Source organism: Carya illinoinensis, chromosome 2 (assembly GCF_018687715.1).
Source record: "Carya illinoinensis cultivar Pawnee chromosome 2, C.illinoinensisPawnee_v1, whole genome shotgun sequence".
Classification (NCBI taxonomy): Eukaryota; Viridiplantae; Streptophyta; class Magnoliopsida; order Fagales; family Juglandaceae; genus Carya; species Carya illinoinensis.
In genome coordinates this window covers 30,682,924-30,697,805 of record NC_056753.1, presented here as the reverse complement: position 1 = coordinate 30,697,805, position 14,882 = coordinate 30,682,924, and the positions used below count along the sequence as shown (strand labels likewise).

Sequence of the window (14,882 nt, the reverse complement as noted above, 5' to 3'; positions counted from 1 at the left end):
TATATCTACTTGATGGTTTCCCATGATTGTATCTGAAAGGCAAGACATAACCAGCAGAAGAGTCTAGGACATTAGCATGCAAAGGTACAATGGGGTACTTACCTCAGGAACATTTTCAGGAGGAGGAGGGTCTTCGAGTATTGGGGAGTGAGGGGACTATATTTTCAGGTTCTCCATTTTCAGCCCCTTCATGTCCAGGTTCTTCATTTTTTAGCACTGCATATATTAATTTGGCATTTTCTAGTGATGCATCTCGTGGTTTAGCTTCACTAGCTCCAATTTCATGCTCACTCGCAGGAGCCATCAACCAATTAAGTTCTTTCACTTGAGTCTCCCCCTGAAGGGAAGAATTGGGTGCCAAGGAAGAGTAAAATGTCTCGGACTCAATAAATGTGACGTCCATGGTGATATAGGTTTGGTTGGTAGTGGGATCATAGCACCGGAAGCCCTTTTTATGTAAACCATATCCCAAAAATAAGCGCCTAACTGCATATGGATCCAATTTGGTATGTTGATTCTTGTGGAGATGGACAAAAGCAACACACCCAAAAGTTCTAGAAGGAAGCATCAATGTAGCATGCAGGGAGGTATGGGTAGAGAGGATTTGTAGGGGAGTTTTAAGATGGCATACGGTTGATTAAGTACATGATAGTAGCCACCGCATCCCCCCAATGGCGACTTGACACTTTGGCTCCAAGGAGTAATGCTCGAGCAGTTTCAAGAATGTGCCTATTTTTTCTCTCGATGACACCATTTTGTTGTGGTGTTTGAGAGCATGAGGTCTCATGGATGAGACCATGTTGCCGAAAATAGGCCTGAAATCTTTGGTTAATGAATTCTCCACCATTATTGGAATAGAGAATTTTTATCTTGGAGGAAAATTGGGTCTAAATCATGGCATTAAATGCTTGAAACATGGTGGAAAATTCATCTTTAGTTTTCAACTGGTAGAGCCATGTCATGCGGATGCAATCGTCAACAAAAATTACAAACCAATGGAAACCAGAGGGAGTAGTTATTGAGGATGGTCTCCACACATTGAAGTGGATCAAGGCAAATGGAATATTACTTTTATTCAAGCTAGTTGAATAAGAAGCTCTATGGCTTTTAGCCATGATACATGTATTACATTTAAAATCTATATGCTACAAACTGGAAAATAAAGCTGGCAATAAATGTTGTAGATAACCAAATGATGGACGCTTTAAACGCCGATGCCACAGCCAGATCTCCCTTTCTTTGCTATTGGTCTGATGGTGTGTGTGATGTGCTATGCCCGTGCTGAAGTCATCAAAATATTACAATCCCCCTTCTTAGTACCACGCCCAATAATCACCTTGTTGAGAATATCCTAAAGGAGACAGAAAGTAGAGTACATTAGTGTGACACAATTGAGTTCTTTCGTAACTTGACTCACAGACATCAATTGATTTGAGAGAGATGGAACAAGGAGCTTGTGAGATAAAGAGAGAGAGGGAGATAAGGGTATGGTTCCAGCCCCTGTGACCGGGTAAGTTTCCCCATTGGTATTGGCAATGCAAGTCCTTTTAGGTGGAGTTGTGTTGGAGAAGTCATTTGGATCAAATATGTCATATGATTAGTCGCCCCTGAGTCGATCATCCAGGCGCCATCATGCCAAGAAATAGAGGTACAAAAAACATGATCACAGTTACCTGGATCCGGGAGTGAAGTGGAAGATTCAGCCACGGGAACAAGTGATAGCTAAGGTTTTGTAATGGCCACCGCAACTCGACCCGTGCCATCCTCAATCACAGGAGCATCTCGTTTCTTAGGAGCTTGTAATTCATGCCACCAGTCTGGATAGTCATATAGTTTGAAGCACGTCTCTCGGGAATGTTTGGTACTGCCACATTGAGTGCACTTGGTCCCATCAGCGTGACCCTTGGGTCGTGAGGATGACCCAGACTTCACCAAGGTTTGTGACTGTCAGACTCCACACCTTTGGTGGTCATAGTAGTACTGCTAGCTACTGTCTCTACTCCTAATGTCATTACAAATTGGCGGATATCCTCCATTCGAACGTGAGCATATGCCTACTCAATGGTGAGGAAAGGCTTCAGTTGGAGAACATCACTTTGAACATTGTTGAGTTGATCATCTAGTCCATCAAGAAAAATATACACTCTCTCCTCCTGTAGAATTAAGTTGTATTTCTTTTGTGTGTTAGTTGCACATGCCATTGGATTGGGATAACAAAAATCGATCTTGCACCACAAACCCTGTAGATCATTGTAATATTTCTCTATCGATCCGCCTGCTTGTTTCATCCGAGAAACACGTCTTCAGAGATCATATACCTGTGAGGTGTCAGTACCATCAAAGTCTGTTGTGGCAACATAGTCCCATACCTGCTTAGCCATGGGGTAGCGAATAAAGTTCACAACCAATGAGTAGTCCATCAAGTTTATCAACCATCCTTTCACCATGGCATTCTCAGTTCGCCATTTACGAAATGATGGGTCAGTTTCTGGTGGTGGAGGGTAGTCTCCATTGATATATCCCAATTTGTCAACCTGGGATCATAAAGCTTGGTTGGAACCATCCAACTTGATGTTTATTGGAACTATCGGGGAATCCGTGATAGGTAAAGAAGAGGTTTGTGCCCTTGTCAAGACCTCCGTCCTTTTTAATGTCAAATTGTCAAGAATGGTTTCAGTGGTGTCAGCCATGGATGTTGAGCAGTTTGGACACCTGCTTGATCAAGAAACAATAAACCTAAGATCATGCTCTGATACCATGTCAAACTGTGATTTTCATATATATCTTTTCATAGAATAGAGTACAAGATATATAGATACAAGAAAAATTATTTTAGAAAGCTAATCTTTATCTATACACTATCGACTGCTATAATTATCTTTGACCCTTGATTGTAGGGATTCCTACATCTATAACAAGGCTAATTACATGACTCACGCCAACAATATACTGGTCCTATATTCAGAGATACCAGATACTCAAAGGTCAATACTATGGCAGCTTGCATGGTAAAACACTCTTGGACATTCACTGCATGAGGACCAAATAAAAGGAACTCGTTTCGATGACCCATGTTAAATGGTATTTTTAACATAATTGATCGAAGCGGAAAGCTTCTACATTAACGGTGTATTGGGTGTGTATATATATATAATAATAAGGCTTATAAATCGATTTTTTCTTAAAAATTTTGAGCAGGTCAAAAAATGTAAAAATAAAATACCATTTTTTTTCTCTCACATACATAAGATCATGTGAAGGGTACACATACATGCACTCCATGAGATCAGCGTAAATGCATGATCAGGTCGATTTAAACAATTAAATGAAAGGATAAATTTTCCAAACACGGGTTAATTTCATTTTCATTTATCGATCTCATGAGACCGAAAAAAAACAAGGGGAAAATAAATGACTCTCATGATCAAAAGGACTTCAAATGCTACCGTGTGATACCAAAAAAATTAAAGAGCGGTACGTTGAAGCCTTAAAGTTGAAAATGTTAATAAAATTCATTTTCTGATCAATCAGGTTGGATGAATGTATGTATTAATATATAAAATTGTTTATAACTAGATTTTTTTCTATTAATAAACAGTGTGAATTTTAAAAGAGTGGTGGGAATTCTTTCCTTTTTTGGTATTCTAGGTAGTCAAACAGGATAGAATCCAACAAAAACAACGTCCCCATGCATGGACTCTTTTTTTCATGCTCGCTACGCGTACTTTTAATTTGCCGCTTTTCTAAGTCATCCTTCTTCCATTTTGCACTCCAATCGATCTGATTTACATCGATAAGAACGAGCATTCTCTATATTATATTTCTGCCTTATAAAACTAATTCAAACCCATATTCACACACCCTTCTTCATAGAAAACCATGCTACCGAGGCTGCAAATCCCACAATACAACAAGGCCCCTGCAAAGAGAAAGGGAAACGCCTTCACGAGCAAGTGTGCTTCCTTAGTGAAGGAGCAACGTGCCCGTATATATATCCTGCGCCGCTGCGCCACCATGCATGCTCCTTTGCTGGTATATTCATGGAGATGACTAGCTAGATCACCACATTTTTACTAGTACTACTTCATCATCTATTAGATAAATCGACTTTTATGTTCGTCTCTTTTTTTTAAGGAAAAAAATCTATTCATCATTTTATTTTTTATCATCCTTTAATTATCTCATAACATGTCATTAGATAATAGGTTAACAAATAAAATATAATAAATAATTTTTAATCTTCTAATACTAAATAAAATTCTTTTTGAGGTTATCCCAAATAGATTAGCCTGTGATCTCCTTAAGTAGCTAGGCTTTCATGCTTTGCGTTGGTCCGGTTTAATTGGTTTTACGGGCTATGGCGAAATATATACACGACTTGGTGAGAGAGTCATATCCACCGCCAAAAAAGGGAGACTAATATATATATACATTCAGTAATTTTACATATAATTAATTTTATGTATTTTTTATATTGACTGTATTAATTTTTTTAATGTTTAATTAATCTTATCAATAAAATATAAAAAAAAATAAGTAAAAGTGATGCAAATAAAAATTTTGAAATATATATATTTATATATAACAGACCCTAAAAGAGTGACATAAACGAGTGGCAATGAGCCATTTAGTTAAAGATAAGCATTAAATTTTGATTTTTTTATTTATTTGTTGACGTCGTTTTTCCTTGTACCAATTGGATCGGATGTCAGCACTCGGGAAAAATAATATTTGTAACCGTGATTATGTAAGTGGCGCGCAGTCTCTTTAAAAAAAGTGAATTAATACGAAATCCACATGGAAAAAAAACCAACTTTTTAATCGTGAACCTTACTATTTTTCAAAAAAATTGCACAATATTTATACACTCTACGACTGCATGTAGTATTATTCTAACACTCGACACTTTTGAATAATTTCAAATTTTCAAGAAGAGTATGCTCTGTTGGAATGTTGAATTAAGTTAAGATATATTAAATTATTTATAAATAATAATGAATTGAGATAATAAAAAAAATTATATAATTTATTTAAAATAAATTTAAATATATTTTAATGTTAAGATGAATTTAAATTTATTTATAAGAAGTTGAAAAAATTATAAATTTTGCATACAAAAAAGTTTTAAGTTAAAAAAAATTATAAATGTTATGTATAAAGAGTTTTTAAATTAAGATAAATTTAATAATTTTAAATTTTAAATATTTAAATATTCGATTCCAAAAAGTGTTTTTACCCGCAAAGGCAATATAAGTATTGGGTTCGGCAGCAATGACATCCCCAACTAGGCCCCTACGTATCAAAATTAGCTGTCACCTCACCAGTAAAAGCGCACACTTCTACTGGTAAAATAAAAGATAAAAATTGATTGCTAGCATATTCGACCAAGGGTGATTTTCTTGCCAACTACAGATATTGACTTATTTTTTCAAAAATTGACATAGCATTGAAAAAACAATATAAAACTAAGAGCACTTCTAATGGTTTATCTATCTTATTTTTTAAAATATATCACTAAAATTTATTTTTTCTATTTTACATATTAATTTTTACAATGTACCATATATCAACTTATCTATTTTTTTTTATATCATTTAAATGTTATATTATTTAATAGTTTATTTGAGAAAAAGTACAAAGAGAGATAAATTAGTGTGGGTAACAAAGTACATGAAAAGAGAATAAAGAGATAAAATATTTTTACATTTGTGTACAGTTCATGCTACATGTAGCTGAACACTGTACCAAAATGGAAAATACATTTTCAAATACATCATCCGTTGGAAGCAAATTTAAGCTATTTTTATTCAAATTTTACATAAAAATGGATTTTACACAATCCATTGGGAGTGCTCTAAGAGCGCCAAGTACATTATCTGGACGAAAGAACGACCAATATAACTTCCCAAATTAAGCTTGTGACATAAGGGCTTAATTCTCTCAAGACATAGCCTTGACTAATTCATCACATACATCTAGCCATACATACCGTTATGGACCACCGACAATAATTAGTGACTTCTGCAAACTAGCAAAAAATAATAGGCAACATTCCAAACTATATAGGTTGTGTTTGGTTGATAATTCAACTCATCTCAAATTAATTATTAATGAGAACTAATATTTTTTTAACTTTTCATAAAAAATTTAAACTCATTTCAATATACTTAATAAATTTTAACCTAAAAAGTTTCTCTTCTCAACCTAAAAAAATTTAAATCCATCTCAATAAGACTCACAAAATTCTACTCTTCATAACTCAACTCAATATCCAAACTGGTAGAAATGAATGAACTCCATTATTCAAAATCAAAATCAATGAACAGCATCGGAAGCTAAATGCAAACACAGTTTTACAGCATATATGGGCCAAAAACTCAAATCAAATCCGCAACTATATAAGGAAAGAAATATGGTGGAATCCACTCACAAATTTGCAAGAATTGAAAGACAAATGCAGAGAGCTTTTGACTCAAGAAACTGTCTTCCAGAAAATTCAGTGTCTCTACAGGTGCCCATGACAATCTTGACGTCCAAATTTAAACATGGGTAGGCCCTTGATACATTTGCATGATGTTTCCTAAAATATAACCCATTCCAGAAGTACATTCCGTCCACAAAATCAAAGAAACAGACCTATTAACTGTCAAGGAGTATTATATATCGATAACACGTTCGGTGTTCCACACGATGGTTCTAATTGCACCGAACTTTGAAAAATAAAGAGGCTGAGGGACAGACCAATAAGATCTTGACAAGCCACTAATTAGCATGTTCCGCAAATAATTAAGAGGCTTTGGTACAGAAAACGAGTCTCCGCAAACACATGTAAGGGATAAGACACCTCATTTAGATCTACCTCATTTAGATCTCTAAATTTAATACTGCAAATTGGCCTTCAATTATTCCCTCTGCTAGGAATATTCCAGCCATTAATCAAAAGAATGTAAAGAACAAAGCAATGGGGAAAATGTTGGCACACGCAATTGACCAGTTAATACTGAGACCAGGGTATTCAAAGAGCGTTAAACCACCAGAGAAGAGAAAGCGAGAGAATATAAGCATCTTCGCCTTTTTGATTTTCAGTCTCTTCCACCATGATGACAGAAAATAGGAATTTAGGCTTTAGATATCACAATAACCATTAGTTGAAAAGGTTTCACATTCGATACTACCAAAAATTCCCCCGGAAGAATAAAAAGGACGACACTTTCCAAAAACACTTCACATTAATCTTAACCAATAGTGGCGAAAATTCAGCAACCCTCCAAAAAGAAAAAAACCCAACATCCTTTTTAACCAATTCTTGTACTAATAATAATCTCAGGGCATAATAGAAAGGCTGAAGAGAAAAATCGATAAAACTTAGGCCTCCTCAGTTACAGATTTTCCATTTTTTGTAAACATTATCAAAGAAAATGATTAAGATTGCGATAGCTCGACTGAAACTAGAAACATGCCCAGTTCTCCACCCAAATTTCTCCTCCTAAAAATTAAACTTGCCCATCGTATCAAAATTACACAAAATCTTTATCATTCTTCAAGTAACAAAAAAGACAAAAATGAAGAAAATAGAAGAAGACTAAGAAGAAAGCGGGCGTGGAGGAGGTAAAAGTTGATGGAGATTCTGATGAACCTGGCTCTGGGTGTGGTTTCTCTGCGTGACAAAAGGATGCGTCAACAACTGCGAGGCGGTCCAGCGACGACCCGGCTCCCTCTGCAAACAACAGGCAATGAAGTGCCGAAACTCTCTGGAAGCTGTGGGCGGGGCCTCGGGTGGTTGGGCCAGACAAATGGCGCACATCAAGGTGGCCCAATCACCCTGCCTCCCAACTGCGAAAGGGAATCTCCCCATATAAAATTCCAGGATGCTCACCCCGAAGCTCCAAATATCACCCAGGTACCCGTCGTATTGGCCGTGGTTTAGATCCGTGTTAATCCTCTCGGGGCTCATGTACGCAATGGTCCCCACAGCGGAGTTGCAGGGGTCCATAGTCTGCGAGAGAATCCTACCGACTCCGAAATCGGCGATCTTAACATGGTTTTGGGAGTCGGTTAGAAGATTGGAGGGCTTGATGTCGCGATGGACGATGTGGCGGCGGTGGAGATAAGCGAGGCCGGAGAGTATCTGGCGGGCATGATCCGCGAGGTCGGGCTCGTGGGGGATGTGTTTTCCCTCGAGGGAGCCGCCGTCCATGAATTCGAGGAGGACCTGGATCTCGCCGTTGTGGTCGAACATGTCGTGGCACTTGACGATGTTGGGGTTGTCGACGTCGCGGAGAATCTCGATCTCACGGCAGATCTGGAGGCGCACTGAGTCGTCGAGGTTGCCGTAAATGACCTTGAGGGCGTATAGGCGGCCCGTGGGGCGGTGGATCACTTTGTAGACGGTGCCGCCGCTACCGCTCCCGATGCGGTTGGCTCGCTCCAGCTCCGAGAAGTGGATCGTGTTGCAGCCGTTAGAGTGATTCGACGACGTGCCCGAGTTAGCGGAAGAATTAGAGGAGGATGGGGGTAGAGGGAGAGGGACGGCTAGTGATAGGTTCCGCTGTGGGAGGGGTAGGGTTAGGTCCTGCCGCCTACGTCCCTTTAGCCCTCGATGGCCGCTGCCGTTGCCGCCGACGCCAGGTGGGGGTTGGACCGGTCTCATGGCTCTGATCGACCAATTACAACTTCCTAATTCTTGAAGATCCTTCTATCTGTTCAATTGAATCGAACCTAACAGAAATAGGAAGAAGAAGAAATCGTCGTCAAGAACATTTAATTGGTTCTTCCTGATCTTGATCTTTCCTCTTGTTCTAGATTGGATGGAACAAGAAAAAACAAGTTCGGTTATTGATTCGTTGTATCAATTCATCCAGGGAAGAGGAGGAGAAGAAGCAGAAGAAGAAGAGGAAGAAGAAGACGACTTTTTGTAGAGAGAATCTTCTTGCTCTTGGAAGATGAAGACGAGAGAGAGAGAGAGAGAGATTTGTTGAAGCGTTGAGAATGGGTGGGGAGTGGGACTCACGCGGCTAGAGATTATGGGATACACTCCAATGAGATTAGACTGGGGTGGAGGACCAGCTTCCGGGACTCTAGGTTTTTGGTAAAACGCGCGTCAGTATTGTGGCTCGCCTCTCAAGACCTCTGGGTTTTTAACTTTTTTTACCTACGTTGGAACGTACCTTAATTTTTGCTAAGGTGGAAGGTTAGTTAGTATAAATACACTTGTAATGCGATTTTATATGTAGTAATCTTATATATCATGAAAAGGTCCATTTGTACCCGATAGGGAAAACTACCGCGTACCCACCCCTCCACTTGTACAAATAAAATTTCGTATGCACCAAAATCACTCTTTTGACTCTTTCTTCTCCCTTCGTCTACCATGAAAACAGAGCTGCAGCTAGGTTCGTCTTCTCATCTTTTTAAGAAAAGCATACTCTATAAGAGAAAAGAAAAGGCCTGAGAAAAGCAGACAAATCATCAACTTATCATTTCCTTCCGACGTTTCTTCCCAGTCTTGGAGTCACTTTTATGTTCTTTCGACGAAGTTGGTGACTTCCCCTTAGTACTTATAGGCACCTTTGCAGAATCAGTAGAATTATCCTTCATATCCTCTCTCTCTTTTGCCCTTGATGAATCGCTCGATTTCATCTTGCTAGTACCATTAACACTATACTTACCACCACCCTTAGGGTTTTTGTCATTAGAAAGGGAGGCATTCTTGGGTATGTATTGCTTGGATTTTCCAATTTTTTCGACATTTTGCTTGGACTTGGTGGAAGCTCTAGGTGTTCTGGTACTATCATCCTTGAATTTACGAATCTTGGGTGTGTTGGGTTATTTTTCTTGGATTTCCCTTTGGATTTAGGAGCAGTACCACCTGATTTCCTACCGCCACTTTTAGGTGTACGATTCTTCAATTTGCCACTATTGGCATTCTCTGATTTACTTTCAATCTTTGGATTTGCTGGAAGAAGCACCTCCACCCATAGAAGGTAATATGGAACCTTTATAAGCCAGCAAAAAAATAACACAAAAAAGTTTATCACTAACAGAGCACTCACTTTTTGGGTAAAGCATCCATCTTCGCTTGTTTACTTGGCTCATCAGAATTATTTTTTACTTTCTTCTTAGGGGCTTGCAAATAATGATGGAAACAGAGCAAAGCATATGTTATAATGACCAAGCAAGAACATTGTGAAGGACACAAATCAAAAAGCATCAGGCGCCAAACATATAAGCCATTTTGCATAAAAGACAAACCACTTTGCATCTCAAGCTGCCGGCGCACTCTCTCTTAGGGCACTGGCATTGGTCTCGGTAAAAGGAAGGAAACTTCAAAATTTGAATGATTTGGAGGTTAAAAACTGGCATTGGATTCATCAAACGGTAAAAGTCAAGCTTTGAGTTACAGTAAATTTAGTTTTATCTTCATCTTTGAAGACTCACTGTTTACCGTCTATCCCATTATTTTATTACAAAATCACTTTTTTCAACTGCTCTTTCTTTTTTCGCCCATGATTTCGTTTGTCTCTTTCTCACCCTTTCTCTTCGTCTGTCTTTCTTCTCTCCCAGATGTTTCTTTCGCCCCTGAATCCCAAAAAAAATTTCATTTCTCTCTTTCGATTTTTCCTCTCCATTTCCCTCTTCTTTTTATTTATTTATTCCTTCTTTTTTGTCAGCCAAACTTCCCGTTAATTTCGCTTGTTTTCGTCTTGGGTTGTAACACTTCTCTGTTTTGTTGGTTTTTCCCTCTAAGCTCTATCTTCCATTTTAATGGAGGTCAAGCTGTTAGGTGCTGGTTCTCATGCTTCCATTCTTGCAAGACCCATTTGCCCCATGGTCCTCCAGACCAGGCAGAGTTTTTCTTTTAGGTTCCAAGGCTCGAGCTTGACGAAGAGAGGCATTCAATCAGTACAAGCCGCAGCAACTTCCGTTGGGTACCAAATTAGCAACCTTTTTGTTTATTAGTGAAACTCATTTTATTATTGAAACCCAGCTCGTGATTCTTTGGAATTCATTATTGCATCTTAACCCTAGTCTACGCACCCACTTAAAAAAAAAAAAAAACCCCTAGTTTATGCACCTGGAGGATCAGCAGTAGAAAATGAGCAAAAATAATAAATCACACTGATATTTTTCTCCTTTGCAAAGTATCTTTCTCTGCTAATTATGTTGTCCCTTAGAAATTGTGAGTGAAACATCTCTATGTAGATTTTGAGCCAGGTTCTGTTCCTGAAATTATCATGTTTTGGTTTGAACAATATATTCGGTACAGGGATCAGTCTGGTTGTCAATCCTTCATGGAAAAATCCTTCTGGTGAATGGCATGTGGGTTGTAAGTTGGTGTATGAGCTATTTACGAAAACCTTGACCTCTCGATTGAAGGTAAGAATTACCTGTTAAGATCCATCAAGTGGATTGAGTGAATTTCTCTTTTTTATCTCAAGCCTGACCATGAGTTGCACCCCCTTTCTTTTCTCCCATTGACCGAAAGAAGAAAGAAAAAGTGGGATGAAAAGAACCAGGAAGAAATTGTTAAAGCTGTTAAGCATCTTGATGAATTCAACCAGGTTGTTGCAATTCCTTCATACTAATCTTTGTTAACTTAGATTTAAATAATAAGTATGCATGTATTATTCACTCAAATTTTGTTTTTTGAATCATACTTAGCATATTGTGCTCGTGCGAAATCTGATTGATTGGTATAGCTTATTGTTGCATTTTTTCATGTTGAACCAGTAAGACTTCCCTTTCATCTTCCCAAGGACATAGGTTTTCCGCATCTTCGAATATTTGGACCTTTTTTTCTTGTGGGGGTGCAGATTTTTTTCCTGTTGTTTAACTAAGATAAGTCTATGAAAATTAAACTACAGTTATTTTAGTATTTTGAGACAGTTCATTCTTTTAGCTGACAACATAGAATCATGGTTATTTTAAAATTAAAAATGCATCCATGGCCAGACTTATCTCTCAGATTAACTATCAAAAAGACGTATCTCTCAGATCATTGAAGTTTGTATGAGCATATTTTCAAACTCTTCAGCTGTCATGCTTCTAAATATGCTTCTGAGACTAGTGAATCTGGTGAGTTGATTGAATCAGATGAGGATTTTACTTCTGATCTGCTGTGTTCTATTTATCCAGGAATTAAATGGAATAATAAATCATCTGATTGGGTGTTGAGGATGGTGGATGAAATTAAGGATTGTGTGGGAATCTCTTGCGATGGATTTGAGGAACAATTTAGAGCTCTCCTTATTGCTATTGAGGCTGGATGCTGCTTCAAAGCTGTAGAGTTGGAATGTTATGTTTGTGTGGTAGTATGGTTGATGTGTTCTATTGTGGTTTATTTAACTTCAAATGTGCTACTATGTGTTCTATTGTGGTTTATGTAGTTAGTTTCAAACATAATATTTTATCTTGGATGAACAAATTGTATATGTGTTTGTTGTTCCTTAAATTATTATATATTTGATTGTTAGGTAGAAGAAGAGTTGATAAAATGTGTTTGTTGGTAATTAAGTTGAGGAAAAAAATTAGTTGGAAATCAATAATTTAAATATCAAATTAAATTATTAATGTACATATAGTAGGTTTAATTGCAAAATATGGAAAAAAAATATTATATTATTATTTTGATGAATCCAATGGCTAATCCAATGTGGGATTATGGATAGGAAGATATTAGAATTATGAAAAATTTGTACTTTTCATCAAATTTTGAAGATGGCTTTGATGAAGTCAATGTGAATGCTCTTAGATGGAACTCTCTCTCTCAAAATGCCAAAGCTCTCTATCCCAAACGACACTCCCTTTTTCTCTTCTTCAATTGGATTTCATCAATGTTTCACTCTGCTTTTGTGTTTTTTTTTTTTTTTTCAAATATATATATCGGCCATGTCAGCCGATTCCTCCAAAGGTACCCAACGCCGGGTGACTGTAGCAAAATTGATATACCGTACTCTCTCATTTTATTTTTATGAGTTTTACTATATACAAATGAGTTCGTATATTAATCTACGTATAAATACTGTTGCATTCATATTTAAAATTCAAATTAATATCATTTTTATTAAAATTTAACTTTCTAACCAATCACATTGAAGGTGTACGTATTAATGCGCAGAATTACTTACAATTAGATTTTTTCTATTTTTATTATACTAAGTAAGATATAGTACATTTATTGTCATTAAATGATAAAGAAACATGTAATAAATGATCATTCAATAGTAATAATTAAACTCCAAAAGATCTCCAAGATCTCCAAAAAAACTCTCTCCGTACATTTCCCATGCATGCAACCTACTCTCACTCCGGCGCCCCTCGCCGGAGCTGATCTCTCTTCCTCCACCCCCTTACTCCCTCATCATCCCTCCATCCTTTCTTTCCCTTTCCTCTCTCCCCATCTCTCTATCTCCCCTGTTTTTCTGCGATGGACAATGTTAGGCATTTTTCAGTGGAGTCCAAATCTTTTGCTTTCTCAAAGGTGGGTGCAAACTATTTTCGTATTCTTGAGAAAAGCAAGCGCATGGCTACCTTTCTTTTAGTCAATGAGGCAATGGCTGCATGGGTCGTGAAAGTGGTGGTGGAAGCCACCGAGACCAGGTGGTGCGAGAATTTCTTCAGGAAAATGAGGGTCGGTAATGGGTTTCTCACGCTTCATCTACTCAGAAACACTAGGGGCTGCTATCTCCATTTGGAGGAGTTCATCAATGGGAGAAAAAGAGGCTCTTTGATCATCCCCGAGGGCGTCAAGAGCTGTGGATGGGAGGGGTTCGCTTATAATCTCAAAAAGGTGGCTGAACGTGAGTCTCCAAGACGGGTTGAGGAGCTCGGTTTAAGGCCGTCTGCCTCGCCGCTGGTTTCCTACGACGCGGTCTTGTCTGGTACAGCGGCAGAGTGCAGCTCTGCCATGGAAAAGTTGGGAGACAAGGCTGGTTTTTGCTCAATGGGCTCGGAAGGGACTTCTGACAGTGGTACTAATCTAGGCGATATAGAAGGGGTGTTCTGGGATGTAAAAGCCAAGCTTACCGGTGTACTCCAAGATTTTGCCTTTTTGATGAATAAAGTTGATATGGGACTCGGCATGGTGATGGGACGGGGTAAGGGGTTCACGTCTACTTCTCTCCAGTTAGTTCCAGAAGACAGTCTTCCCATTACGGGAAAGAAGGACCCTGCAGGCGTAGAGAAGTATAAGGACTCAGGGGCCTTAGTCATCTCTCGGCCACTTGGGCCGTTGGCAGGCTCTGGGCCCAAGCCTCAGAGCCCTCCGAGGTTACAGAGCTCTCAGCCCCCCCCCCACGCGGGCTTCAAGCCCACGGCCTCAGGCCTTAGGCCCACAGTCGCGAGCCTCCTCACAGGCCGACCCCCTCTCTCGTGTTGGGTCTGGGACCCGGCAGGAAGGCCTCCAGCCTCCCCTCACACGGGCTTCGAGCCCACGGTCTTGGGCCCCTCAGGCCGGACCTCCCACCCGAGTCGAGCCCGTGACCCGGCAGCCTTCATCGCACAAGCCCTCCTTGTGTCGGTCCCGAGACCCTTCTTCCAGCACCGTCGTCCATACTTCGCCGGCACCTTTGCCGGCATCCACGCCAGCATCACAGAAGCGGCCGACGGACTCCGGCTTACCTACCGGCGTAGTCGATGCACGGTGTAGGGCCACAACGGTGGTGGTTTCAACCCCGGCAGTGTGGCCTGAGGTGGAAAACGACGTCCCAGTCGTTCCTCAAGCCTCCGGGAGCCCAACGCCAGCACAGATAATCCCGATCTGCCCCTTGGAGTCTTCTGGGCTTTCTTCCGGTGGCAATCTGCCCCCACGGGGTGGGGACCACCCCTTCCCAGCAACCTGCGCAGCTTCTTCCTTGGTGGTTTCAGGGCTTACTTCCAGGGTC

At 39.4% G+C, this 14,882-nt stretch overlaps 1 protein-coding gene across 1 annotated transcript; it reads right to left on the bottom strand.

Moving 5' to 3' along the window:
* Positions 1-7,443: 7,443 nt before the first annotated feature.
* Positions 7,444-9,176, bottom strand: LOC122300856 (mitogen-activated protein kinase kinase 5-like). The gene has a single exon (XM_043111787.1). The coding sequence runs from the start codon at positions 8,648-8,650 to the stop codon at positions 7,583-7,585; it is 1,068 nt and encodes a 355-aa protein (XP_042967721.1). The 5' UTR covers positions 8,651-9,176; the 3' UTR covers positions 7,444-7,582.
* Between the last annotated feature and the right edge of the window lie 5,706 nt (positions 9,177-14,882).

Coding starts and splice junctions, on each gene's coding strand:
- LOC122300856 (XM_043111787.1), bottom strand. CDS start 8,650: ATGAGACCGGTCCAACCCCCACCTGGCGTCGGCGGCAACGGCAGCGGC.